Source organism: Vombatus ursinus, unplaced genomic scaffold, assembly GCF_900497805.2.
Source record: "Vombatus ursinus unplaced genomic scaffold, bare-nosed wombat genome assembly UNPS02014768.1, whole genome shotgun sequence".
NCBI classification, from domain to species: Eukaryota; Metazoa; Chordata; class Mammalia; order Diprotodontia; family Vombatidae; genus Vombatus; species Vombatus ursinus.
The window spans coordinates 25,749,712-25,776,416 of NW_020954546.1; the positions used below are offsets into that span (position 1 = coordinate 25,749,712).

The window sequence follows — 26,705 nt, forward strand, 5'->3', positions numbered from 1 at the left end:
GGGGGTCGGGCCACGCGGGGAGCGGCGGCCGTGCGGCCTCCTGCCCAGCCCGGCCCGGCCCGGCTCCGCCCGCGGCGTGTCCCGCGGCCTCCCTCCCCCGGCGCCCGCTGGCCTGGGGCGGTGGTTGGCGGGGCCGGCGGGAGGGGGAGGTAAGCGGGGCCGGCGGCCCGGGAGGGGCGGCGGCTGCGGGGGACCAGCACGCCACGCCACTCCGCGCTGCGAGTGTTCGCGCCGGGGAGCGGGCCTGCGCCGCCCGCCTCCCCGCTGCCGGCTGTCGGAGCTCCGGGCTAGGAGTCGGGAGAGCAGAGCGGAGCGTGCGGCCGGGGCAGGGCCAGGGGCGGCGGGACCCTCCTCCTCCTCCTCCCCCTCCCCTCCCCCCGGGCGGCCTGCGAGGGGAACTTGTGGGTCCCCAGCGTGTCAGCCGCGTGGGAGAGGAGGCCCCGGCCCGAGGAAATTGGTTTGGGGGCGTTCTTTTTTCCTGGCCAGAGCTGCTTCCTTAGGATGACTCGAGGAGCCCTCCAGATGCGGCATCCCAGGGTGGCTGATGGCCCCGGGGGGAGGGGAGAGGCAACTTTTCCAGGATGTTTGAACCAGAAGTCCAATTTGCCACCGCTCCCGGCTTGTGCTGCTCTGCGATGCTTGTGGGAAGCCTCCGTGTGGGCTTGGGGGTTTAAACGTGCTTGAATCTTGGCCTGGGGAGGGGCAAGCTGGGCGGGAATGCCTTGGGTTTTCCTTTAAAGTACTTTTGGGGGCTTAGAGCCACTAGTAATAACCGAGTCGATGGTACTTCTCATCTCTGGGAATAACACATGAGAAGTATATAATTAAAACCACTTAAGGGAACTGTCGTTTTGGGTGGTGGCCCTGGGAGGTGGCGATCAGAGATCCGGCCCCTGCCAGCCTCTCCTGCCCAGCGGCCGTGCCCTGACGCTACCAATAAGCGGGTGTCCCCGGGTGGCATTTCAGAGAGGCCAGCCAGAAGCTGGCCGCTCATCGTTGGGAGCCCCAGAGGGGGCCCGTTCCCGGGGGGATGTGCCCAGCACGTGGGAACCCTTCTCGCCACGCTGCGTCCTGCCGAGCCGGGAGTGCTCGTGGTGAAACTTTGCAAGGTGGTGTTGGCACGTTGGCGAGGGCTGGGAGGAAGCTTGGCCCCAAAACCGGGAGGATAAACAGTGCTTGTGCGGCCGGCCGGTAGGGGGCGCAAGAGCGAGCGCCTCGGAGGGAGACCTCGAGCTTGGGAAATAGCGTATCCAAAAGCCGCGGTCCTCCTCCAGAACCGAATGGAACTTAAGTCCGTTTTAAAATGGAGTTTTGTGTTTGAACACGGACTAGCCCTCCAGAAGGACCTGGCAGTGTTTTGTTGTTGAGACTTAATGTTCGGCTGTTTGTGCTCTTTTAGTTTATGACTTCTTTTTTATTAAGTGTTTTTAAAAAGCTTTTTAAAGAATCTTTAGCATGCTGGGTATTAGGCATAAGAAAAATTGTAAATGAGTTGTAAATAGTCATACAATTAGGCAGAATTGCAGGGCTTTTCAGAATTTTGGAGAGATAGTTTACTTTAGGTACCTAAGACCTTTCACAGGTGGGTTCTTCTGTTTCATAAAGCAGTCACCTTTGAAATTAGAGACACTTTTACTTACCTTTGGACCAATTTGATACGAAACAAAAAGTGATGGATCAAGAGTCAGAGGGTTAAAATCCTGCTTCTACTCCAGGTTTGATCCTTTGCAAATCACTTCATCTCTTTAGGTCTCTTCCCATGTAAAAGGACCAGATCTCTCAAGTTGGACTAGTTGCAACTCCCAGGCCTCTTCTGGCCACTTTTAAGTCCTGTGGAATCCATCCTAGGAGGAATCAAATGTTTTGGCCTTTGCCTAGCTTATCTTGGATTATGTATTTTACTGTGCCCCTTCCTCTTGAGGTACACATGATCTATTGATTACTTTTAATTGGTCTGAAAAAGTACAAACCTTTGTCTCTAAGACTCTGCATAGTGAGCTCCGTGAAGTTTTTGTCCTTGGTTCAGAATTGCACAACACCAGAGAAGTTACAGCTGTTGAACATCTGAGTGCTTCTGATTCGAAGACTTTCAAAGTTTGCATGCCAGTTTAAAAAAACAAAACAAAACAAATCTTTGAAATGTAGAAACAAAATTTCTCTTAAGCAACAAATCCTTTTTTATGAGCTGAGATTAAGATTTTTTTTTCTTAGAAAGCTGTACTCAGGAGGAACCCTGTTTGCCCCTTTTGGAGTTTTGCAGAAGTAGGAATGTAACAATAGAAATAATTTATAAACTTTTTAGTCCTCTTGCATGGATGTACAATTTGGCCGGGAGTTCTTAGGATCCTCTATAGATATGAAACTGGAAGGGTAGGCCTTCTTCAGTTCAAGCCTCCACCCATTCCCCATTTTACAGATAACCAGTGTGGTGTAAGTGATTCACCCAAGGTCATTTTAGGGGAGTGATGCCTTTTTAATGATTGTTTTTGGAAGCTATTTTTAAAATATCTAATAACCTCAAAGTTGATATTTAAGGATTGTTATTGATAGTTCTGTATCAGAAAGATTGGAGGATCATAAGTTTATACACATGTTCTGAAGGGCCTCCTTTTTCCTGCATCCAGCACTTTCTTGCCCTTCAGAGGTTGAGTGCAGTAAAGCCCCATTGTGGAGATTTTTTCTTCCCTGGGCCTTTTGTTTCTTACCATTTCAGATGGCCTTAAACTGTTTTTTAAACAATATTTCTTGGTCTCTTTCTGTGGCTTGCATACCAAGGTAGCAAAACTTCAATTGTGTGATCTCAGGATGCTTTACAAAGCATATTACCAGTATTCCACTTCTTACCACAAAGTTTGAAGAATGGGTGATTGTTCCAAGTTCCATATTCACCATTTGGTGATCTCAGGAAAAACCTAACCTCATTGTCAGTAACTTAGAAAAGTTAGTTATTCCTCTTCTAGCTAGCTATTGGAACCCTTTAATTAGATCTGAGTACCAACTTAGAGCAATTGTACGTGATAGAGCTTTCATTTTAGTCTTCACAATGGACAGTTCCTGGTTTCACTGCATTTGGTATTTTAGTTGTAGATATCTTGTCCTTGATAGGCGTTTGAGATTTTGCAGAATTACTCAGTTTTGTTTTCATCTGTAGCCCAGTTTCTTGAGTTGGAAGAATTCCATAAAGGCACTGAAGTATTTGAAGGAATAAAAGAGTTTATAAATGATAAATTATATTGAATTCTAAATGAGAAGTATCATTTCTCTACACGATGAAAATTGCTGAACGGAGGAACCAGCTACTTGGGGTATATTGAAAAATAGTCTTTGATAGGTTTCTGTCTAATATTTATAATCACTAGATAGAATGCCATATTCTTCACTTTCTGGTAATTTGGTGACTAGGACCTGGTATAATTCACCAGGGCATATTTCTTTTTAATTAAAGAGAATCAGAGAGTAAAAATTTAGGGTTGACGTATAGATATTATTGCAATCAAAATAACTCTTGTTTTTCCTGTCTTCCTAGGCTATGGTGAACTAAATGGTAATGCTGGAGAAAGAGAAATATTAAAGAGCTTAGGCTCTGATGAAGCCACCAACCCCATTTCAAGGGTACTCAATGGCAACCAGCAAGCTATAGACACTAATTTAAATCCGAAACAGACTGTGAAAGCCAGTACCTTTGGGAAAGCAGGAATTAAAACCAAGAATTTCATTCAGAAAAACAGTATGGACAAAAAGAATGAGAAATCTTATGAAAATAAGCCCAGAGACAACCAATCTGTAGACAAGGCTGATGCAGTATCTATTCCAAATGGTGTTGTAACAAATAATTCTGGTTATATCGCTAATGGCTACGTAGGCAGAGGGGCCGACAACGATGGCAGTGGCTCTGAGAGTGGCTACACCACCCCTAAGAAACGGAAGGCCCGGCGCAACAGTGCCAAGGGCTGCGAGAACCTGAATTTAGTGCAGGATAAAATAATGCAGCCTGAGTCCAACACCCCGAACTTCAAGCAGGGACTTGACAGTTTCAAACCTGATTATAGTGAACAAAAGGGAAACCGAGGGGACGGCTCTAAGCCCATTTGGAAGTATGAAGCTGGGCCTGGAGGAGCTGGTCGTGGGAAGCCTGGAGTCGGGGACGTGCAGCGGAAAAACTCCGATGCCAAACCTGGTGGGAGCAGCAAAAAGTTTGACGATCGACCCAAAATCAAGCATGCGACAGCCGTCGCCTCCAAAGAGGACTCGTGGACCCTATTTAAGCCTCCCCCAGTTTTTCCAGTGGACAATAGCAGTGCTAAGATTGTTCCTAAAATAAGTTATGCGAGCAAAGTTAAAGAAAACCTCAACAAAGCAGTTCAGAGCCCGTCAGTGTCTCCCTTGTCGTTGTCATCATCTTCGCCGTCTGCGGGGGAGACTCAGGCCCAGACCTCAAGTCGACTGTCCCAAGTCCCCATGTCTGCTATGAAGTCAGTTACTTCTGCCAGCTTTTCTAATGGTCCTGTTTTGGCAGGGACTGAGGGAAGTCTGTATTCTCCAGGGAATCAGCCACTGCTCACCACTGCTGCTAGTACTGTAACCCCCACCCCTTCTGGGACAGAGGCCATCCTCCAGGACATGAGCATAACTTCCACAGCCGTTGAACAAATGAAGCCGAGCCTTTTTATCTACCCTTCAAATATGCAAACTGTCCTTTTGGGTGCGGCACAGGTGGATCTGCCCTCTCAGACAGATCAGCAAAACCTGGGAGATATCTTCCAGAATCAGTGGGGTTTATCGTTTATAAATGAGCCCAGCGCTGGTCCCGAGACTGTTATTGGGAAGGCAACAGATCACAAAGTGATGGAAGTGACATTTCAAGGGGAATATCCTGCCACTTTGGTTTCACAGGGTGCTGAAATAATTCCCTCAGGAACTGAACATCCTGTGTTTCCCAAGGCTTATGAGCTGGATAAGCGGACTAGTCCTCAAGTTCTGGGTGGCATTCTAAGGCCTGGGACTGCCGGTGAGGGTGGAGCCTTAACCTTGGAGCCTGGTCTCACTGGGGACTTGCACAAAGCAGACATGAGTAGTCAAGGTGCTCTAGTGTTTCTCTCAAAGGACTACGAGATAGAAAATCCTCTGGCCTCTCCTACGAACACTTTGTTAGCCTCCGCCAAAGAACAGAGGTACCAGAGAGGCCTAGAAAGGAAAGATAGCTGGGGTTCTTTTGACCTGAGGGCTGCTATTGTATATCACACTAAAGGTAACTCATTTGTTTTGTGAAGTACCTTGCTCTTACTTGTGAATCTAGGATTTCCTGATTGTACTGCGTATGTAGCGATTAGGGAGTCGCTGCCTTAGATTCTTCATGCCGTGACTTTTTTTTTTTCCCTAAAACTAAGGAACGCTTTTTTTTTTTTTTTTTTTTGCAATAAGCAACTGATGTCATAAAGAGCATGCTGCCTGCTAGGGTCTTGGACCAAAAGTATAGTGGGATGGGTAGCCCTTTATGTCAGCGTGTGTGAGGTGCTTTGATAACGCCTTTTACAAATACTCTGAATTCTGTTTTTTAGTAAGTCACGCCATATGTGGAGAGAGTTGAAAGACTAATAGCATCTTTCCAACCTTGCCGAGATGTTACTCGGTCGTTTTTCAGTAGTGTCTAAGTCTTCATGACCCTGTTTGGGTTTTTTAGGTACAGATACTAGAGTGCAGATACTTCTCCAGTTCATTTTACGAATGAGGGAACTGAGTCAAACAGGGTGAAGTGATTTCTCCAAGGTCACACAGCTAGAGCTAGTAAGTGTCTGAGCATGGATTTGAATTTAGGTTTTCCTGACTAGGCCCTGTGCTCTATCCACTGCAACATCTCACTGCACTGGCGGGCAAATGCCTTTCCCTGAATTTGTTTGCAATTTTGAGTCTTTGGAAAATAAAATGGTTAAGACTTAACTCTACTTTTCTCCCCTGTCCTAAAATGTACAGATGTATTCATATCTTCTATTATAGACCCCTGAAATTTTCATCTGCCCTTCTTAATTTAAAACATTTAGCTGATGACATCTTTTTAGACAATATTAGATAGACTAAAGAATTAAAAGGAAAAAGGGAGAATAACTAGTTCAATTGGTGCCAAGCTGTATATTTTAAGTAAGTTTTCTACTCTATATAACGTCCATTTCTTTGAATCAGTTTTGACACTTTATTACATCTTTAATACAATTAAAAAATAGTTGATATTTTGAGGTCTTAACCCCAAAGATGAATTATCTCTTTTAACCAATTCCATATACCAATTTTTGTCAGTAACGGAAGACTTAGTGGCGTTGAAAACTGTCTAGAAAATTGTAGGGATTTGGAGAGAGGCTGGAGGTTAGGTCATCCTTTCTTTGCCTAAGACGGTAGGTCAGTTTACTGCTGCACTTCAAAGCTTGGGCTCTTCCATGAGGAAAGCAGGTCTTGTCCTATGCCAGACAGGTAAAATCTGTAGCTTGCAAGTCACATGAATCACTGCCTTAGAACTTTGGGTATTTTGGACATGAAAACTGTGGCTACAGGTCACGGGCAATATCAGCTTAATTGAAATACACTTCACAGCAGTTGTTATTGTGAGATTCTGCTACGTAACTGGCTTGTTTACCATAAGCATGTCCCAAACTATTGGGAGTCGTGGGTTTCTTATCCATAACCCAGAAGGTGAAAATCACACCAGCTGCCCTTTTACTGGCAGCAGCCTGTCAGAGGAAGGGGTTGGGATGGAAGTGAGGGTAGAATTCTGGTGAAAGTTTAGAACCGGAACTGGCAGAATTAACTAACTACCCTTTCTGTTCCTCCCCTGAGCTGTCATGGAAGTAAGACAATAAGGAGCAGGATGGGTGTGTGTGATTGGCCTCACCTGTTCAGAAGAAGAGGGCCCGCTTGATGCATCAATTCTTGCTGACTCTGTATCTCAGGACGGTCAGCGTGAACAAGAAATCTTTTTGTAACCTGTTCATAATATGTTATTGCTGTGGCCGCCCATGCTTATCACCGATGCCAAGATGTAGTTCACTGCTGCAAAGGAGACTGGACTCTTTGCCTGCCCCATTTTGTGAACATTTATAAGATATCCCTAGAGACCTTTAATTAAGGAATGCTCAGAGTGTTCCTTCAGAAGGCAGCAACAGATGAATTAAAAGTGATGTAATAGTGGTTGCAAGTATCAGGTTGAATAGGTTTTTGATTCTCTCTAAAGGCTTAGATTTTATTGACCATTAGATCTGTGGTTTTGTTTTTGTTTTATTCTGGGGATAGATCTTCCACGAGGCAGGCCTGTGAGTTCCATACTGTTGTGGATTTATATAGGGCTGACGGAGGTGCAGAGCCTCCTTGACCTTTGGAGTAGGCCTAGGACAGTCTATCTAGAGGACCCTAAAAGGAACAAGCAAACTGTGGAATGAAGAGGATTTTGATGTATTCTTGACTTTTAGGAAAGGGTGTCCTAAGAAAGCTCTTCTGCCATTTTAATAACTGCATCCTCCGAGGCGGTGTAAGGCTCAGTGTTGCTCTGTCTTGGAAATGGCCAAAAGTCATTCAGAGTTGAGTCTGACAAATAAGAATGGTCATGGTGATAAGTTCTTGGTCAGTACAGAAAAGTGATTTGGCTTTTTTGTTTATTTGACTCAGCTTGTAAGTTAATTTAGCATCCTGCCTCACCGACGTGACTGAATGACCACCATGCATGTGTACAAATTCCAACAGTTTTAAGAATAGCATTGTTACTCTGTGATTAATCACTTCTGCTGCCTGCCTGCCATCAGCAGGATGTAAATCAGCACCGTGTTTGGCTCCTTTCACATCCTCTGTCCTCTTCATAGCTTCTCTTTCCGTGTCCCCTGCGCCTAACCACAACCCCACCCCAGGCCTCACCATCCAGACCCTTCAACCTCCTCTGCATTTCTGTGGTGTGCAGCTCATGGCTGTACACCTTGTCCTGGCCCTATAGCTCTCAATCATGACCTTTCTCTCAGGTGTTGGGGTCCGAATGCCAAGAAGGTAGAGTAGTCTACCCTCCCCCTTCAGGAGCTTAGGTCAAGTACTTAGAGCTGGGTGACATTGTCAGGTGGTCTGAGCTTGGTGTCCTGTAGACTGTTGCAGGAGCATTTTTGAATTCCTTTTGGTGCTGATCGATTGATTTCTGGCAGCCTCACAGCTCGTTGAAGTTAGATTGTTCCTGATCTCGCCTCATGACTTAGGCAAACAAAGTTGGTTGTGAATTTCATTCAAAGTTTGCCCCATGGCTTTCAGATTTGCTCCTTGAGTGTCATTACTGGCTGAGTTAAACAATTTATTTATCAAGATTTTTCAGCATCTTACAGTTCCTTCAGTTTGTCAAATTGTTGCAGTCACTTGCATGATATGAAGGAAAACTTTGATTAGATATATTCTGCAATTTTCTTTGAAGTAGAATCTCATTGTAATTTTCCATGAGTGTTCTTTGCAGGTTGCCCCCTGGCCACTGAGGAGAGAGTGGGGAAGAAGGGGAGTTGTCATTCATTAATTAAGTCTTTTTGTTTTTGGAAACTCACATTATCAAGTGGGCAGAGCAATTCTTTTGTTGTTGTTGTTGAGGCAGTCAAGGTTAAGTGACTTGCCCAGGGTCAAACACTTACAAAGTGTCAGGTGTCTTGAGGCCGGATTTGAACTGAGTCCTCCTGACTCCAAAACCAGAGCTTTATCCACTGCACCACCTAGCTGCCCTGGGGAGAGTAATTCTTTTTTTTTTTTTTTCTTTTTTAAGTGTTATTTTTTTAAAAAATTTTAAAACTAATTTATTTTGAATTATCAACAATCACTTCCATAACCTTTTTTGAGTTTTAAATTTTTCTCTCCCTTCCTCCCCATCTCCCTCCCCAAAATGGCGTGCAATCTGATATAGGCTCTACATATACATTCCTATTAAACATATTTTCACATTAGTGATCTTGTAAGGAAGAATTAGAACCAATAGGAGGAACCTGGGTAGAGTAAGTCTTAAAGTACCTTTGTAAGGTATGCTGTGGGTAGAACTGCAGATGAAGGCAGAGATATCTCACGTCTCCCGAAGTACAGGCTTTCTACTGAGTTACAGCGAGCTGATCCCAGTTGACTTCGAGGTGGACCAGACGTTTTATTTCCATTTTGGGGAGAGTGTGGGATGTAGAACAGGTTCTGTAGTTATGAAACATTAACAAGCTGGAAAAAAAGAGTATGCAGTGTAACCTAAAGACTGCAGTGAGCCTTGTGCTGTTTTGTCTAGCACGTTGTAGAATAGAAAAATTCTGGGAATTGATATCGCTAAAGGGTGGAGGTGTCCCCATATATGTCAGTGTCCAGAGTATCTTGTCACTTTCTTTTGGGTTTCTCCGCAGTGTGTTGATTTGTCCTTTTCCAACTGTTTCCTTTCACCTGTTTGTTCACTGGAAGTGCAGAAGGTACTCTCAGCTCCTTGAGACAGAGGTGGGACCACTGAGCAGTCTTCCTAGAGGAGGCAGGGGAGTTGCTACTCGGGTCTTCTTGACTCTTGCAGGCTTGGTGTGGAAAATGGAAGGCACATTTCTTTATTCATTCCTTTTTGTGCTTTTAGGCCAGGCCCTGAAGCCTAAGAATTAACAACATTGTGTTAGGCATTTAATGGTTGTTGAATGAACTAAGGAAACACATCGTTAGATTGGTTTTGTGCATCTTGTTTTGTCCTCAGAAGAAACCATTATTCAGATTTATCTTTTTTTTTTTTTAGTTCTCCCAAGTGGGACAATGTCATCTTTTGGTATTTAAGTTGAAGATCAGCTTCTTGTTTTTGACATGGCCCTTGTTACAGGTTTGTAGCTCTGTCTTAGGGAGAATTGAGACTTGTATCTTGAATCACTGCTTGTACTTGGCCCTCTGCACTATTGATCCTTCCTTCTTCGGGACTTGTGGATGGTGGATGGGAAGGTCTGCTGGAGAGAGTTATGTTAGGTCTGAATAGATCCCAAAGTATTTGTCTTCACTGTATACAAATTGGTTTGATTAAGTTATTATGCAAGTTACTGGCATGAATGTACTTTGACTTTTTTTCACGAGTTGACAACATATTTCTCAAGTGTCATTGTGCAGTGTATTTTGTAAGTGAATTCCAGGTTTACTTGTTTGCAAGCACCAGTATTTTTCTTTTAACCATTAAATAATGATCTGAGTATTATTTACCTTTTTGTTGATAACTGAAAGTCAACTTTAGGAATGGTATACTACTGAAGTATATGAAACTGCCTGCAAACTAAATTACTACTATCTGTAGTACTTCATGAATTTTTTGTCTGGTTTTGTAGTTTTTCTGTCTACTCCCACAGACAAGCTTTTCACTTCTTGCTGCTGTCACAGACTCCTATGATTTGTCAGGCAAGTTTGTTACTGGCCATCTTTTGAGGACTAGGAAACCTTATGGCTATTAAAGAACTGTTAGAATTGCTTAAAATAAACATAATAGATTTCTTAACTGCATTGTTGAGGTTATTGGATAAACAAGCTCTTAAAATGTAGCTCAGGCAGCTTCCCTGAAACTTTGTTGGGAGTACTGTATTGTATATTAGTTTGATTAATCTAAACTGGAAAATTTAGCAGCTACTTTATGGCAAACTGCTTTTCTGCCATATCTGGATTACGACCACACTGTGGTCCTGATTCTGTGGTCACAAGAATCTTGGATTCTTGAAAATTGACTCTACCGCTTCCTACAGGGAGGTTAGAATGTGAAAGATAGATCTGCTGGTGCAGATACCAGGGGTCCCCCTAATTCGACAGCTATTTATCGTATACCTACTATCTCTATGTAAGGCATTCTTAGAGATTCGGAGGCTCAGCCCTCAAAGAGCTCATTTTCTGCATCTGTACTTTAAGTTTTCTTTCAGAAGTTTCCCTGCAAAAATTTAGTTACAGTAGAACATCATTTTTTTTTTTTTATTAAAGGGGGAGGAGGGGATGTCATGGGATCACATTGTATGATTCTGAATAACATTTCAAAGTAGTGGAGTCTGGATTAATGAGAACTAATTTAAAGTATAAATCCTTGAGGGAGTGAAGGCAGTCCAGAAATTAAAGGGGCCAATGTGAGAGAATGTCATTCTTTCCCATTAGTACTATATCAGTGTTGGTGGTCCTTTTAAACCTTAGAAAGGCTATTTCGGCATGACAGTGCTTGATTTAGTTGCTCAAGGAAGCTGGTGCTACAGAGAAAACCCATTTAGCCACTGAATTTATCTCCCTTAATGGAACATAAGGAGAAGGGGGGAACTGCCGCCTCCCAAGCCAAACAAAAAAAATCTCCTTTTACTTTTTGGAGAGTAATAGTTTTCTCTAGTAATAAAGGCTAATCAAGTGAAATAGTTAACTTTCTGTTGCAAGCATTCAAGCAAAATTGGTTTATGATAACCATTTTTTCACATGATTAAGCAGTGTAAAGTTTCTAAAAGTTGTGTTGAATGACTTAATGAGCGCACATCTATAGATTAATAGTGAAACTGTAAATTGCAGCTAGTCTGAGAGTAGTACTGGGAAAATTTTTTAGGCAGCTGATAGGAGAAACATGCTTACTAGTCACAGAAAGTACAGTGACAAAGAGGGGAATCTCATTAATTAGTGTCTTATTTCAGTTAATACTGATTTATTGCTTGGCCAAAAGTTGGACTGGCACTGAGTTAATTTCTTAGCTGGAGGCTGTCAAATCTGGGACCTTCATTAGTATTCCAGAATGCAAATTATAGGCCATGCTTGCTTTCTTACTGGTGATTTAATTGTGCGTGGGCTGGTTTAGCTGGCCCAATATTTGAAATAAGCACTTTTTCCTCAAAAGGCATACAAGGAAAATCCTCATTAACTGACTCTCAAGGACTAAGTTTAATTGTTGTCAAATTTTGTTATATACTAGGAGAAAACTGCGTGATTTATTGAAAGGTGATTAATTGGTATGGTTTGATTTGTATAATTACTGAAGCGTGGAAGATGGCTAGCTACATATAGTTCCACTTCTAAACATTCAGATTTCTTTCTCTGATGGTCTTTTTGGTGAATGGTTTGTAAATTTAGGAATTGTTTTTCTTTTTCTGTTTTGGGGTAGTTGAAACACATGAGAAGAGTTAAAGGGCAGTTTTATTCGAGTAACTTGAAAAGAAAAGATTAGCTACCACCCCCCACCCATCCCCCAAGGTGTACGTGTTTACTTCTACTTCGGGCAAAACCTGGCACACCAAAATCAAGTGAGGATGAAATAGTCTGGAATCAGAAATGGTTGGTTGTACAGGATAATTATCTTGTGGTTGAAGTGTGGTCAACTCGAGCTATCTCTTGGCCTATAAACAATTGGCATAAGGAAATATATACAGGTACCAGTTATGTTAATGAAGAGGACGTCCAGCAACACTTTGTCAGAAGTTTTATCCAAAGGCATGACCTATCTGGGTAGTGTGTTACTTATATCATGGGGCTCTCTTCCCCTTTCCAAGTGAAGCATCCAACCTGGTGGTTGGTTGCTTTGGCCTCTCTGGGAATGATTGTTCTCTGCTCTGAGATCCAAAGACCTCATGCAGTTTCAGTATTTCTACTCCTAGTTTTGAATAAGCCTTGTAATCCTCAGGAATAGGGTCTTTCTTCAGTGTCACAGCCCTGACCTACCCTATGCTTTGTGGTAGGGCCCTCAGCCTCTTTTGGGAGCTTTGGCTAACTTTTTTTTTTTTTTTACCTCATTTTTCTCAGAGAATTTGTTGACTCAAATATTGGTATGGTGCTATTTATTGAAATGGGAATTTTGTATTCTTAGATGTTCTGTCCAAATGTAATTGAATTATCTGGTGCATTTCAATTAAGCTAATCTTTTATTAAGTGTTTGCTGAGTCCTGGGGATAAAAGACAAAAATGAAGCATCTCTTCCCTTCTGAGGGGGGAAGGAGAGGTACAGTTGGCAGCCTGTACATAAATAGGCAGATGAAGTAACTTCTGCAAGGAGAGAAGAGAGAGCACAAGAAGTTGAGAGAATCAGGAAAAGAATTTAGAGATTCTAAGAGATAGATAGAGGTGGTGGTAGGGAGCATCTATAAAGACAAGTGGGAGCCAGATTGTGGAGAGCTTTAGATGTCTGACTGAAGATTTTGGATTTTAACTTCTAAGGTGGCAGGGAGCCAGTGAAGATTTTTGACTAGATGAAGTAACCTGATCAGACCTGTATCTTAGAACTATTGGTTTGGGATCAATGTGGTGAATGGATTAGAGAAGAAAGAAATTGTAATCTGGATGGCCAGAGAGAGCTTCAGAGCAGGCTCCAAGGGCCTGAGGTAGATGGCTGTGCAAAGAGGATAATGGGGTTGACTATGGGTGACAAAGGTCGGGGTAGAATTGACAGGACTTGGCAACTGGTTAGATATGGGAGGGAAAGAAAGGGAAGAGAATTTTAAAAAATTACTCCAGGTCTGTGAACTTGGGTAGTTGGGTGGGTTTTGTTGAGTTTGAGATGTCAGTGGGATTATGCAGATGGAAATGCCACTAATAGGAAATTAAAGGTTGGGAGAGAGATTAGGACTGGATATATAAATGTGGCAGTCCTCTGCTGAGATTGTTGAACCCATGGAAATTTACGACCAGTTAGGATGGTAACTAGTGAAAACAAAGAAAGGCCTCTGGATGTAGCTATTAAGAGATATTAGATAGTATTAGAGATAACAATTTCAGTGAAGTGATGGGGATAAGAAACCAAAATGCAAAGGCATTAAGGACTGTGAGAGGCAAAGAAATGGATGCATTGATTTGTTGGTGACCTTTTCTAGGAGTTTGGTTATGAAAGGGAAGAAATGTAGGAGGATAACTTGAAGAGATGTCAGAATCAAGTAAAGATTTTTTTTTTTTTTTTTTTTTGAGGATGGGACAAACAGATCAAGCAGAGAGGTTGTTGGCCTTGGCAGGGAGGGCTGTTTGAATAATCTTAGACAAAAATCTTCACTGTGGTGTGATTTTTTTTTTAATTTGTTACTTACAGTGTTCTTTAAGAATTTTTGAGTTCCAAATTCTCTAAAAAGGCAAGAAAAAGAAAGTGAGAAAATTGTACTTCAATTTGCACTCAGTTCATCAGTTCTCTCTCTGGAGGTGGATAGTATTTTTTATTATGAGCCCTTTGGAATTGTCTTGGATTGTTTGTGTTGACTAGAGTAGCGAAGTCTTTCACAATTGATCATCATTATAATATTGCTGTTACCATGTATAAAGGTCTCCTAGTTCTGCTCACTTTACTCTGCAGCCATTCATATAGGTCTTCTCAGATTTTACTAAAACCATCCCCTTCCTCATTTTTTATATACCACATTGATATTCCATGTGATGCTTTTTTTCTACTGAATTATTTGGATAATCTCATATCTGTGTTTTGTTTTGGGGTCTAGGCACTCTTTATTGTGAAATGATGTAGTTCCTCTTAATGGATCCTACTTTTCCTCTTCGGTTGTAATTTCTTACAAAACTTATGAAATGTTATGAAATTTTAATGCAAATGAACCCACTGTCCTACCTTGAAAGTGGTTCGTATATCTAGTTAGGATTAATGTACTGTTTTGAAGCCAGTTGACATTGATTTGCTGGCTAGAGCTTTTCATAAAATCTCCCCAAGAAAGATGGCATTACATTCTGCAGAGGGAGAAGAAACTTTTCATTTGTAAGGACCAACCTCTGGCTTAATTTTTAAATACTTTTTATTCTGTCCTCAGCAGCTGGAAAGTGTGTTACAATTTATTTTGTAGCATTTTCCCTTGAATTAATCTTATATAGGACTTCCTTTCATGCTTACCCTAGCTCTAAAAGTCTGTGAAAGTAAATCCATGATATATGAAGATATTGGATTACCCTGTATTTAATAAACACCTGTTTTACTAACACTGAGGCCTTGCAGAGATTAAGCATATTATTTCAGAGAACAGGTTATTAGGATGTGGAGAGGTTCACTGATGGTGAAGTGCTTGTATATTAGCATAGCCCTAGTTAAGAAAAACACAGACTTAACTGCCCTGCTGTAAAACAGCTGCATTATAATTAGCATACCTTTTTCTGTCATGCTTATCTACCAGGTGTACTTGTTTTTATACTGACGAGCTGTGGTGGTTAATACCATTCATTATTTTTAACAGGCTTTAGCAGAATCATTCCAAACAACTTGCTCCTCAGACTTAAAAAGTTAGGTTATATGAAGCATCTGATTAAAGCAAAAGTTACTTTTCTTGTTAATTTTTTTGGATGCCTTTTCTTTTTCCATCATTGATTTCTGAAAAACCTACCCACCCCAACCCCCACCCCAGTCTTTTTTATAATAAATATTGGTGGAAGGTAGTTGATAGTTTAATAAAACCAACTCAGACCTCAAACTCACCTGACAATTATATGGCATGAGGTGCCCATCCCATGGCTTCCTGCACATAGAAACCACAGAGGTGTGTTTTCACAACTTTTTGGGGCCTAGTATAGTCATTCTAAGCTGCACACTGGTCATTGTGTGCGTGCCTGTTTGTGTTTTTCCAGGTTCTACTTAACTTCACTCAAGCAAGTTTTGCCTTTTTCATAGAATCTTGATTCTTGTATCTATCAGATATTTATTTTAGAAGACTGACTTCTTTGATAGTCTCGAAGTATTTCTCAAATGGCTGTTGGCTCTGTTATTCTGTAACAATGAATTTATTTCAAATGATCCACAAGTCATTCTGTTCTTGTGCTGCCGAGGTTTTCCAGTGATGAACCATGACAGCCAACCTGATCATAGACAGCATGCTTCACCAGATCCTGACTACAAACAAGAAAAAAATGGTGTGGCAGTAGTTTAATTTCAGTCATCAAATAGCTCCTTCCTAAAATCAACACTTGGAAGTTCTTAAGGCGGTGATATCCCTATCTCTGGTCTATGTTACTGAGTGGAAGTCGCCAGGAACCCCCCATTATGGACTCCAGGGCTACTTCCTTCTCTGTTTCCCAGAGCTTTCTAGAATGTCTAAAAAATGGTTATTCACATCATCCTGGATGTTCTAAGTCTTAACATTAAAGTCAGAAGCATTGCTATCTGAAGCATTCAGTAATACTGCTTTCTTGTTGTTTTTGCAGAAATGGAATCTATTTGGAATTTGCAGAAGCAAGGTAAGTCGTGAGGATTATGTTGAATGGAAATGATCAATACCAGCAGTATTGGGGGGGGGGGGGAGTGCCCGTGGCTGCCAGGAGGGATGCTGTAGGGGCCTCCAGTTCTTGCCACTGGGTGATTGACACTCTTTGGGAAGAGAGGAGAAAACTGAACCCTCAGTCATTGGCGTTCATAGTCCTAGAAAGGATTAGCAAAACCTTATTGGATCCCTTAGCTTCAGGCCAAGGAAAGAATCAAGGGGCACAGTCAAATAGTGCTGGAAACAGCATTTCCTTTCTGCTCTTGCATGTCTATGGGAAGAAATGCTAAGGTCTGAAATATCTAGAAAGGTAGACAGGATGCTAGAGGCTTCAATCCACAGATGGTTAGTACTTGAATAAAAACTTTGTATATGTAAAAGCATAATTTCTTGATTATATATCAATCTAATTTTTCTTCTTGGGCCCTGAAACTTGATGTACATTGAGGTCTTTTAAAAAGCTAAATTCAATATAATGCAGATGTAACATTTTACTTTGTGCCTCCTTCCCAAATGTTAGTGAACTGCATGAACTATCCAGAAAGTAAAATTTTTAATATATGAGAATCCATATCACATCCAAACACATTGACAAATGCACTGAATTTTGAGTCTTCATGTACCTTTTGGCTAGTATTGACTGTATTTCAGGCTAAAATAACATTGGAAACATCCTAAGAACAATTTCTAAAATACCTAAAATTAGACATACAGCAAAAGACTTAGCAAGCTCCTCATTTACAGGTGAGGCAGCCAAGCTCCGTAGATACTCAATGATTTGTTCAAGGGCACCTACTTTGGAATGAGGACTAAAATCCAAGTACGCTGACAGTCCAGTGTTCTCACTAGAAAATCAGGGCTTTGCAGTGTTGGCGTTCGTTAACGATTTAGGTAGAGGTGTTTTTAGCCAAAAATAAATGAATGTTTGTACAGGCAAAACTTGGGCTGGAAGCTCTCAGTATCCTTGCTGCCACTACCCAGGGTCCCCACATGTGGCCTCCCTAAGAGACTTCCCTGGGTTTACTCTTTTCTTATTTCCCTTCTTCCTCCTGGCTTATCATCCTTCCTGTTCCGCACTTAGTATCAGGAGTAGACTCTACCCTGCCTTCTCAGGTCACATTTAGCTCATTTGAGAAGTTCCTTGTAGTTAAAGGAAGTGCTGATGAGAAAGGGCTCCTTCCTTGGTGAGCTCTCCAGTTCCTAAGTACCACAAGAACATTATAAGATACTTCTAGAGACTAATTGCTATTTTGGCCTTGTATAAATTAAGTAAAATAATGCACACTTAATCTCTGTGGTATCAAATCTCTTGTTAATTCTTTTCAATGTTCCCAAAATATTTTTTTTTCTTCCTCCCTTCTCCATTAGATGATACCCCGAACCAGTTGAGGTTAGGAGTTCCTCTCTGTGTTCATTTATCCTCATTTCTGCTGTTACTGTTGACACAAAAAATTAGGATGGATATGAAGCTGCACTCAATAGATCTTTTCCTTATAGAGAAGCACATAGTTTCTGTAATCTTAAGTGGGTGCTAATTTTCCTTGCAATTGAACCAAATCTATTTGCCAGCTGGTCAGGGGATGGTGGTTTAATTGGAAAAGACTTGTTCACAGCTCACCTCTACCTAGGAACCTCAGATTTTCTTCTTACCTACCCATGACTAGACCTCTAAATATTGGGTCTGGAATGAATGTGGATTCTTATAAGTTCATTTTCATCTTTATCTTCTTTACTTAGGCATCTTTGATAATCATGTCCTGGGCTTATATTTTGAAGATTAAATACGTTTCTAAAATATCATTTCGTAAAAAATAAGGAAAATTGGGGTGTACATGGTTCCTCAAAAAGTAAGGCTCTCTAAAGATGGGAGCAGGAGCTTTTAAATCTAATCTAAAAGTTTAGAACAAGATTGCCTGAGAGTTGGACTAGCATAGTACACACACTACATGGATATTTTTATTATTGGATATTTCCAACCCAAGAGACAACATACTCTTAGGGTGGGTGGGTGTGTGTGTGTGTGTGTGATTAAAAAGAACAAAGTTCTGCCAAACTTATCTTTAAATACATATATATATATATATATATATATATATATATGTGTAGCCACATATTTTGGTGTAGGATTCACTTCTAAGTGTACCTACAGTGATCAAATTAAACTTAATTTGCACTGATCTGTATGGACTCTTGAACATTCTGTTGGGAGTTGCATTGGAGTGCAAAGAGGCAAGTACGTGGATTGTGACAGTTACATGTGAGAAAATTTTCAGCGACAGTTAAGTTGGTGGGGTGTTTCTTAGGGGAGTCGTGTTTGAAGCGTCATTTCACCTTTTCTTTCCCTCCCACAGATCCCCAAAGGATAATCACTTATGACGAAGCCATGGATAGTCCAGATCAATGAAGGCAGCAGGACAGACAGACAGACAGCAGGACAGGCTGCCTGTTTGTCACCTTTCTGCAGCATTAGAGCCACTCATGGGGGACACGAGGCTTTGATGCTCCTTCTAGATCTTCAGTGCAGCAGAGGAACCATAAGTAGAATCACAGGATAATATATACAAATATATATATAGTTATTTAAAAAAAAAAAGAGGCAACTGAAAGTAATTAGACTTCTTAAGGAATCAGAAAATTTATTTCAAGAGACTACACATGGTTATTTAATCTCCGGTACTGAGTAGATTTTTTTTTCTTTTTGTTAGTTTTTGTTTTGTTTTAAAGAGTGAATGCAAGTGATTAATGAATACAGACTCAATACACAAGTGTGGTTCCAAAGTTCCTGCTGTCATCAACTTGGGCAACAAATGACCCACTGGAGAGGCAATTCCGCTTTTAAAGGTCTCGGTTTCTTGTTCTGTGACTAGGGATTCGCTAATCACGGAACCCAGAATGATTCAACATTTTCCCCCACTCGTTCAGTCTTTTTGTTTTACTTTGAACCCTACAAGAATGCTGGATAGAAATGCCTTGAAGTTTGCAGGGTTGCCTTTTCCAGGATACAGTTTGCATGTCTTGCCCGGAGTAAAACAGCCTGTGGGGTGCTGGGGAAATTGTCATCTTTGGGGGGTGGGAGGGGGATGGAAACCCTGCAATTCTGGAATAATAGGTGGTGCACAGTTGACTTGGCTTCAGTGACACATTGGACTTTTACGACTGAAGAATTCATAGGAGTGTCATTTTAAGACAAGTTACAGAACACGCAATTGGTTTAGTCATTTAACATACAAAAAGACTGTTCCCACATTTTTATCTAACTGTAAGTGGGAGCAAAAATATACCCTGCTTTTCAACTGTAGGTGCTCCAGACTTGCTCTGTCTAACACTAAATGTGCTGGGGGTTTTCCTTGTTTTTCATCACAAATCTGAAGAAAAATATGTTTATGTTCCTTTTCTGCATACTCCTTACCCCTTAATTTTTTTTTCTTAAGTCATTTTAAAAAAGAAAAGAAAAAGGGAAAAAAAGCCTGTGAGAACTAAAATGTTTCCGTGTTTGTTTCTAGCCAGTGGGGACGATATAAACGCTGCCCCTGAAAGGTACCCTTTTCTATTTTCCTGCAATCTGTGTTCTTCTGAGCTATTTGCTTCTAATTATCTCTCTATTAAATATATTTTATTACTAGAGCAAACTTTTTTAAAGGAATGGAATGTGAAAATCTGGGAAGACCTTTATGTCAGAGAGAGCATAAGCCTTGGCTCCCCCTCACAGCCATCCTGTGCACTGCAGCTTGTGTGTAGCACGCTAAAACGGTTTTTGCTTTTTTTGTTTTTGCCTAGGTGGGGGGAGGGGGGGATGCAAAAATCAAGGGTCCAATATAAGATCAGCCAGATGTTAGTGGCAAAATAAATTCTCTGACCTGTTGAACCATCACAGGTACTAGAATTTAAAAAAAAAAAAGCACCCACACTTAAAATACAGCTTAAATAGCTGGGCATTTAGATGGAAAGGTATTTTCTAATAAGATTAGATGGGATCCTATGGGGCATTAGGGGATAAAGTAACTTGTCTTGCCGAACCCCTTTTGTTTAGGTGTGTCCAATATTTGGAGATTGTAGCATTGATGGGTTGTCTGGTTTTGTTAATTATTTAAGGCTTTCATTAAGGTAGTTCCTAAAAGAAGCTGTTGGATTCAACATAGGATAGAGAAACTAAATATCTTTAAAAGTCTGCTGGTTTCTGCCCTGCTTAGATTTTAAAAGTATAAGCATGGATTGCCAACTCCATTTTATGTAAACAAGCTTTTTATACATAATATATATATTAAAAAAAAATAACTTATTGTATCAGTCCAGGTTCAGAAACTTGTGGTTGGCCAGTTCCAGAATAGTTTCATTTCACCTGTAAACTGTATCACCTTTACAAATGTTGTAATTTTCAAATGTATAATATGTTTACAGATGTGCCCTGCATCTAGTCTGCCTGTGTTCCTATTTTAATTCTGTTGAGTCTCCTGCCTGCTTGCCAAAAGCTAGGATGTCTCAGGCTCTCATACAACTCTGAGCAGAGGCATCCGTGAGCTTTAAAGCATTGAACAAACTGGAAAATGCAGCATAATACTGAGGTTGGAAGAAGTCTGTGTTTGTGTTTTTTTTTTTTTAAATAAAATTTTTTAAAAGTTAAAAAAAAAGTCAAAACATTATAAGATTGCTTTAAAAAAAAAAAAGGCTCCAGTTTGTTTTACTGGTTTTAAAGTTCTGCTGTGTGTTCAATTGCCTTGTGTAACCACTTGCCGCCTTAGGGCCAGATTCCATTTTTTTTTTCCTCTCCCAAGTCTGTTTTGCTCACCTTTGATTTTCAAGTCTTATGGCCCATCACGCCCTGTCCCCGTCCCATCCCCCAGCAGCTTTTCTGGGGTTAGTGAGGTTCAGAAGTTGAATGAAAATTTTCTCTATACACATTGTTGTTTAAGAAACAAAATTAACCAACCAAACTTAAATCTGACCTTCCGTATGTAGAAGCAAAACTTAGTGAGTATTGAGGAAACACTACTTAGCCTAAGGACTTTCAAATAAATTGTCAAAAGATAATAAGCAAACTACGTTGGCACCTGTCTTCCTTGCTTCCTCCCTGGGCCCCCTACACCTTAGGGAAGGGGCAAGGATCGGCCTGCCTTCCCTTTTCCTCTGCACGGATGGTGGAGAGCTGTACTCGTAGACTGAACATTTCACTTTTTTTCCATTGAATTTTAGCTGGATCATATGGTTAGATTTCTGTAGTTAGAAACTTTTGTCTTTCTGGGAACCCTAATGCCCCTACCACATTAAGTCAGTATTTCTGGGCATTGGGTTAATGGACATTTTTGCTGAGGGACAAGCAGGATATTGGGATAAACCTCCTTCGTGCCGGTTTTGTAACACTTAACTCTCTACTTGTCTGAAAAGTTTCTCCTTAGGTCCTCACACAATTCCTTCCAGAGCACTTATTAAAAAAAAAAAATCTTAAGAGTTAATCTGTTTTCTGATTATTTTGTGTAAACTTTAAACTCAGCTGTGATTAATTTAGCACATTTAAATAATGATGTGTTACTGTTGGGTATAATGAATTTTCCTTCTACTCAGAGTATTAGTACTGTAGCATAAAACCAAATACAGTCTGAGGGATTACAGTATCCCTACATTCTAAAGACTGAAAATAGTGTGTTTGTGTGCGTGTGTGTGCCGCATGTGAGGAGGAGGGAAATGACAGTGAAGGCTTGGAAGTAAAAGAATGTGTGTAAAGCATTAGTATTCAGAGAACAAACTTGTATTTATTTTGTGCCATTTGTTTTCATTATACAGAGCAAAGTCAGGTGGTTTTAATCTTTTAAAAAAATAAGGTAGTATTTGAAATATGGCACTAAGAATGAGCTCATGACCTATTTTTTTAATAGCAATGAAGATACTAATTAAGGGTGAAGAATTCTTTAAAAATCTGTCTTGATCGTAGGCTCCTATGTCACATGCCACTTTCCTCTAAGAGTCTTGAGTAAATTCCTTCCCCCATCCCCCTTAAAGACAGGGTGTGTTTGTCTTTGCTTCCTCTTCCACTTCAGCCTGCTGAAGTTAATCACATGGCTAGAGTCTCGCTTTCTGCTTTAACAAGTGACAGGTTTCATAGAAGGGATGTTGGGATGTTTGGTACGTCAGCTTGTTCTTTCTTTTCCAGGAAGGAATGCCGGGCAAGGTAACTGCCTTGTGGATCTTGTCTTTCTGTAAAATAGCCTAAGAGCTGTTACCTCTTTTCTGTCGTAGAGCTTTGGGGGCTTAGCTAGTCACTGCTCACTGAGAATCTGCAAAATCTTAATCTTTTTGTAAGAGCTGCCATTTAAAAAAAAAATTTGCATGGAGTGATAGACACAAGTAACCTCCATGAAGTTCCAGGGGGAAAGGGCCGAGGCAGGCTCATGGTTCAGCTGTCGTAGCTGCTGCTATCCCACATGAAATTATCCAGCAGCTTCTCTTATTTTAATTGCTGTGAACTTAAAAAAAGACTTCAGAAAAGGCATTTGGTGTGAAATTATTACAGTGTACACACTGAATGTCCCGATGGGGGAACTTGGAGATAAGACTCTGGACTGATTAGCCACAGCTAAATGTGGGGTGGGGATGGGGTTCCTCTTTAGCCCCTCCAACCTCATGTTCTTCAAAGAGGAGAGCTGGCTTCTACAGAGAATCTCGGGTTGGACCACTTGTCCGTTTCCCCAGACCACACAAGTGTACCTTCACAGTAAACAGCTGCTAAAGAGAGAGCTTTATTCCCGTATGTAAGACAGAGCTGTTACCGCCAGTGCAGTTGAAGGATGATGTATTTGGCTGACAGGTTTTTTGGAAGGGAGGGCAGGGTATCATCAGGTCAGACTGAGAATGCCACTCAAGTAGGGACAAAGGTCTTTAATCTTGTCCTCTGTGCAGTTTTTCCATTTAATTTGGGGAAGAATGTTTTACCTCTGGGTATTTTAGGAGCTCTTTAAGAGGGAAAAGTAGGAAGCAAAGCTGGAAGCACAAACGGCCCAGGCAAACCACACTAGCGCCCTAATCCTTGAAGCCAAGGTTACTAAATGCTGAGGGAAGCGCCAGGATTGTTTTCAGGTATGGGGAGCCGTTTTTGTGCATTGTCCATAAATAGGTGAGTCTGTGCAAATTGTGAGAAGCATGAACCTGGACTGAAGATCTAATGAGCAAAGTGACTCTGCTCATGCCCTGCATTAACTGAGCTTTGTGATTAGAGTTTGCACAACAATGTCACCATAGTACAGGTGGCTTACTCGCAGTCTTAATGTCTGGACCTGGTATAACAGCTGAATTCCAGAGGCAGTGTAGATAGATGGCTAACCACTGGTGAGTCTAGTAGTAAAGCAATTCCTTCTGCATTCCTAGGAGCATATGGCTAATAGGTGCTGGAAATCCTTGGGGAAAATCAGTCCCTGAGTGTTCTGGGATCGGTGGATCTATATTTCCTCTTTTACACTTCATCCTAAAGCTTTGTTTATGTTCAGAGTTCTAGAGCCATTTTGTAACATCGTAGTATGTATCCCTTTTCTACAGCCTTATTAACAACAATAGAAACTTCTAAAAAAAAAAAAGTCCCATTTGCATCTCTTTGGTATGAAAATTGTACAGGGCAAACATACCAACCTTAAGCTGATGTAAAATTTGCAGTTTGCCGCTGAAACTGTTGGCTTTCCATTACAGTCTTTCCTCAGGTGCTAAATAAGGGTTCCAAAAGTGGATACTGCTTTTAGGAATTTCCGCTTTACTCATGTCTCTTTTTTTTTTTTTTTTTTGGCTAGGTGTTGTAAAGATTAAGTATTTTAACAAATGGTTTGTTTTAATATGTAAATAAGAATTATGCCTTTTTAATTTGACCCTCTGTCAATAGTCTTTATTGTTTATTCTTTATTGAGGAACCTCTCTTGACCTTGAAGACATTTCATTGTGTTGCTGCATTTAAGAATGGACTTAGAACTGTGTTCATGTTGTCTTGGGTTAAAGCTCCTGCTGCTGCTATGAGTGACTGAAAATCAAGAATGTGATGCACTTTTTCCGTGAACAATACGCCATGATTCTTCCTGGGTTGCTTAGGTCCCTTATCTGCAGCACAGCCACTAACTCTTAAGAGTGACTAGGAAACTGTTGGAGAGGAGAGGAGAAAAGGGGGAACACATCAGTGGAGGTGGCTTACCATGATACCCATGAAGGACAATGACTGGGCAACAGAAGCAGTATGAGCCTGTTACTGTAAAGCTTTTTGGCCTTAAAAAAAAGTTCCTTTTCCACTATCAAAAATTAATCCCTTTATAGCTTTGTCCTTCTGTATCAGGAGATGGAGGCAGAAGGGGGGAAATGACTTCTTAAAGTCAAAAAGGATATGTGACTTCCTGGAAAAGAACCTTGAACTCTGTTGCCCTGGGTGAAGACTTTCCTTAATGTGATGAATATATAGAGGGGAAATTGTCATTTAAGTGCTGCTGTTAGCCAATTAGACTTAATATCCCCATAGTCTATTTAAGAGAAATGGACCCTTTTTGTTGGGGGGGGTGGGGAAGGCGAGGGATGTTCAGATTACCAGGTGAACCTGTAATTGTGGTAGTCTTGGGGGAGAGGGTAGTGCAGGTGTTGTGCAAGGACAGTTCCCCCAATACTGCATCATTCTATAATGAGTTTGCAAAAGAGGTAGTGAGTAAATTCTTAAAAAGTAAATGGAGACCGCAGGGAGATTCATTCCTATACCAGAAAATATTGGCTCATGAAGGGGTACTGGTAATGCATGCTTTTGTTTGTTTAGAGTCCAGACTGACTTCTATTTTATCTGTTGCCTTGGACCAAAGGTAAACCCAGGTATATACAGATTAAGTGGGACTTGGCAAGAGGGAAGGGAAAATTTTTAAGCGAATAAGGGATCTTAAAGGAAATTGTTTAAGAATACAGGGAAGAAAACACCAAATAGGGTAAGAAATCACTCCCTTTATCCCTTCGATGGAGATAAGAGGAACGTGTAGCCTAGCCTTACCTAGTCAGATTTTTGAGAACAAAATTTAAATTTTGCCCATGGTATGTAAATACTACAGAAACAAAAATCTGCCTGCTTATTCAGTACATTTTCTTTAGCCAGAGTTTTATATTTTTATATCAATGTGCCTTGCATGTGTATTTTTTTAAGAAAAAAACTAGATCTTTTAGTAGTTTCTGAGGTCCACGTTCTTGCCATTTCATGCCGAAAGATGAGCTCACCCTTTGATCTCTGTGGTTATTCGTCCTGTCACAAACTGGAACTGCTTTAGAACTGGGGCAATTTATATTTTACTCTTCATGTGTTAGTGGCTGTTCTGTAGGTTGTGAGGAGAGCCCTCTCTTCCCGCTGCCTGCTGGCTTTCAGCACCTTCCTCGAGTCGTGTGACAGATTTCTCGTGTTCCTTTTCCGTGTTCTCCCTGCCCCTTTGACTGAAGGGGTTCTAAAATGCTTTGTCTGCGAAACCCTGGGAGGGATGGAGCCAACTTTGCTCTGGCATTCTGTGGGAGCTGCTAGAGGGCTATAAGCTCCCTCCAATTTAAAAGTTTTTGTTAAAATACAGCACCTTGCTTATTATTAAATAAAAACAAAAAATAAAGAAAAATGCTTGTCAGCAACCATTGTCTGGAAATGATGAACTGTGCAATTCTCCTTTGTTCCATTTCTCATCACGCCTCCAGACGCGCTCTCCCTAGTGTGACTTGTTAGTCTCTGTACCTGTGCTGGTGTGGATGTAAACGCTTTGCTCGCATTACTTCTTAGAAACGCATTTTGCACACTCGGGTTTTGCTGAAGCTCCGTGAAAAGGTTAGTTCTAAGCAGATGAATAAAGCTATGCACATGTTTTGAAAGTTGTGTGTCTCATTACCAGAAGTGACATCACCTGTCCCTCTCATTCTCTCCCGTGCTGCTCTTAGCTTTGCCATCTCTGAGGGAAGCTATAACTTGAGACCACAGTTCTGGTCTACCTCAAAACTACAGAAACAGGAAGAAAGAGCACTCCTAGCAATAGACCCAGTTTGGAAAGGAGAGCTTGGCTTAGGTTAAATGTTGTTTTGTTGGGGAGATTTGAGTAACTCTCCCACCCCCAACCCTATGCTATTGCTTCCTTTGGTAAGAATTATACCACTATTTCTTGGATCAAAAGAAGGGACGTGAACTAAGTTGGAATGAAAGGACCATTTCACGGAAGCTTTGGCCGATTTAATGTCTTAACTGTAAGTGGGTTTAAAGGTAGGGTTGAGTTACTTCACACTGTTTTAACATAGTTTTTTGGTCGTGTTCAAATACAGGAAGTGGACTTTGAGATTAGTTTAGCTGCTACACTCACCCAAAATGTTGTTTGGGTGTTTGCAGAAGAAGCACAAAACTGTCTGGGGAAGTTTGTCCCAGGACAATTGCCCTTGTTACTTAATGAAGGAATATGGGGCCAGTTAAGTTGCTGCGATTTGCATGCACTAAATAGCTTTACTTCTTGTGTTTGCTTTTTAAAAAAATGTATAAATGTCCTAATCTGGTTTAGTTGAACCATTCTTTAAAGATTTCTTTTGGGGGGG

General features: G+C 41.1%; 1 protein-coding gene across 1 annotated transcript in view; it reads left to right on the forward strand.

Annotated features, from left to right (window-relative positions):
- NUFIP2 (nuclear FMR1 interacting protein 2) overlaps positions 1 to 26,000 on the forward strand; it is a 27,020-nt gene extending 1,020 nt beyond the window's left edge. Inside the window, exons 2-4 of the mRNA XM_027861497.1 lie at positions 3,527 to 5,248; positions 16,105 to 16,137; positions 18,512 to 26,000. Coding sequence (XP_027717298.1) covers positions 3,527 to 5,248; positions 16,105 to 16,137; positions 18,512 to 18,564 — 1,808 coding nt within the window. The 3' untranslated portion in view covers positions 18,565 to 26,000. The remainder of the gene's footprint in view (positions 1 to 3,526; positions 5,249 to 16,104; positions 16,138 to 18,511) is intronic.
- The last annotated feature ends 705 nt before the right edge of the window (positions 26,001 to 26,705 follow it).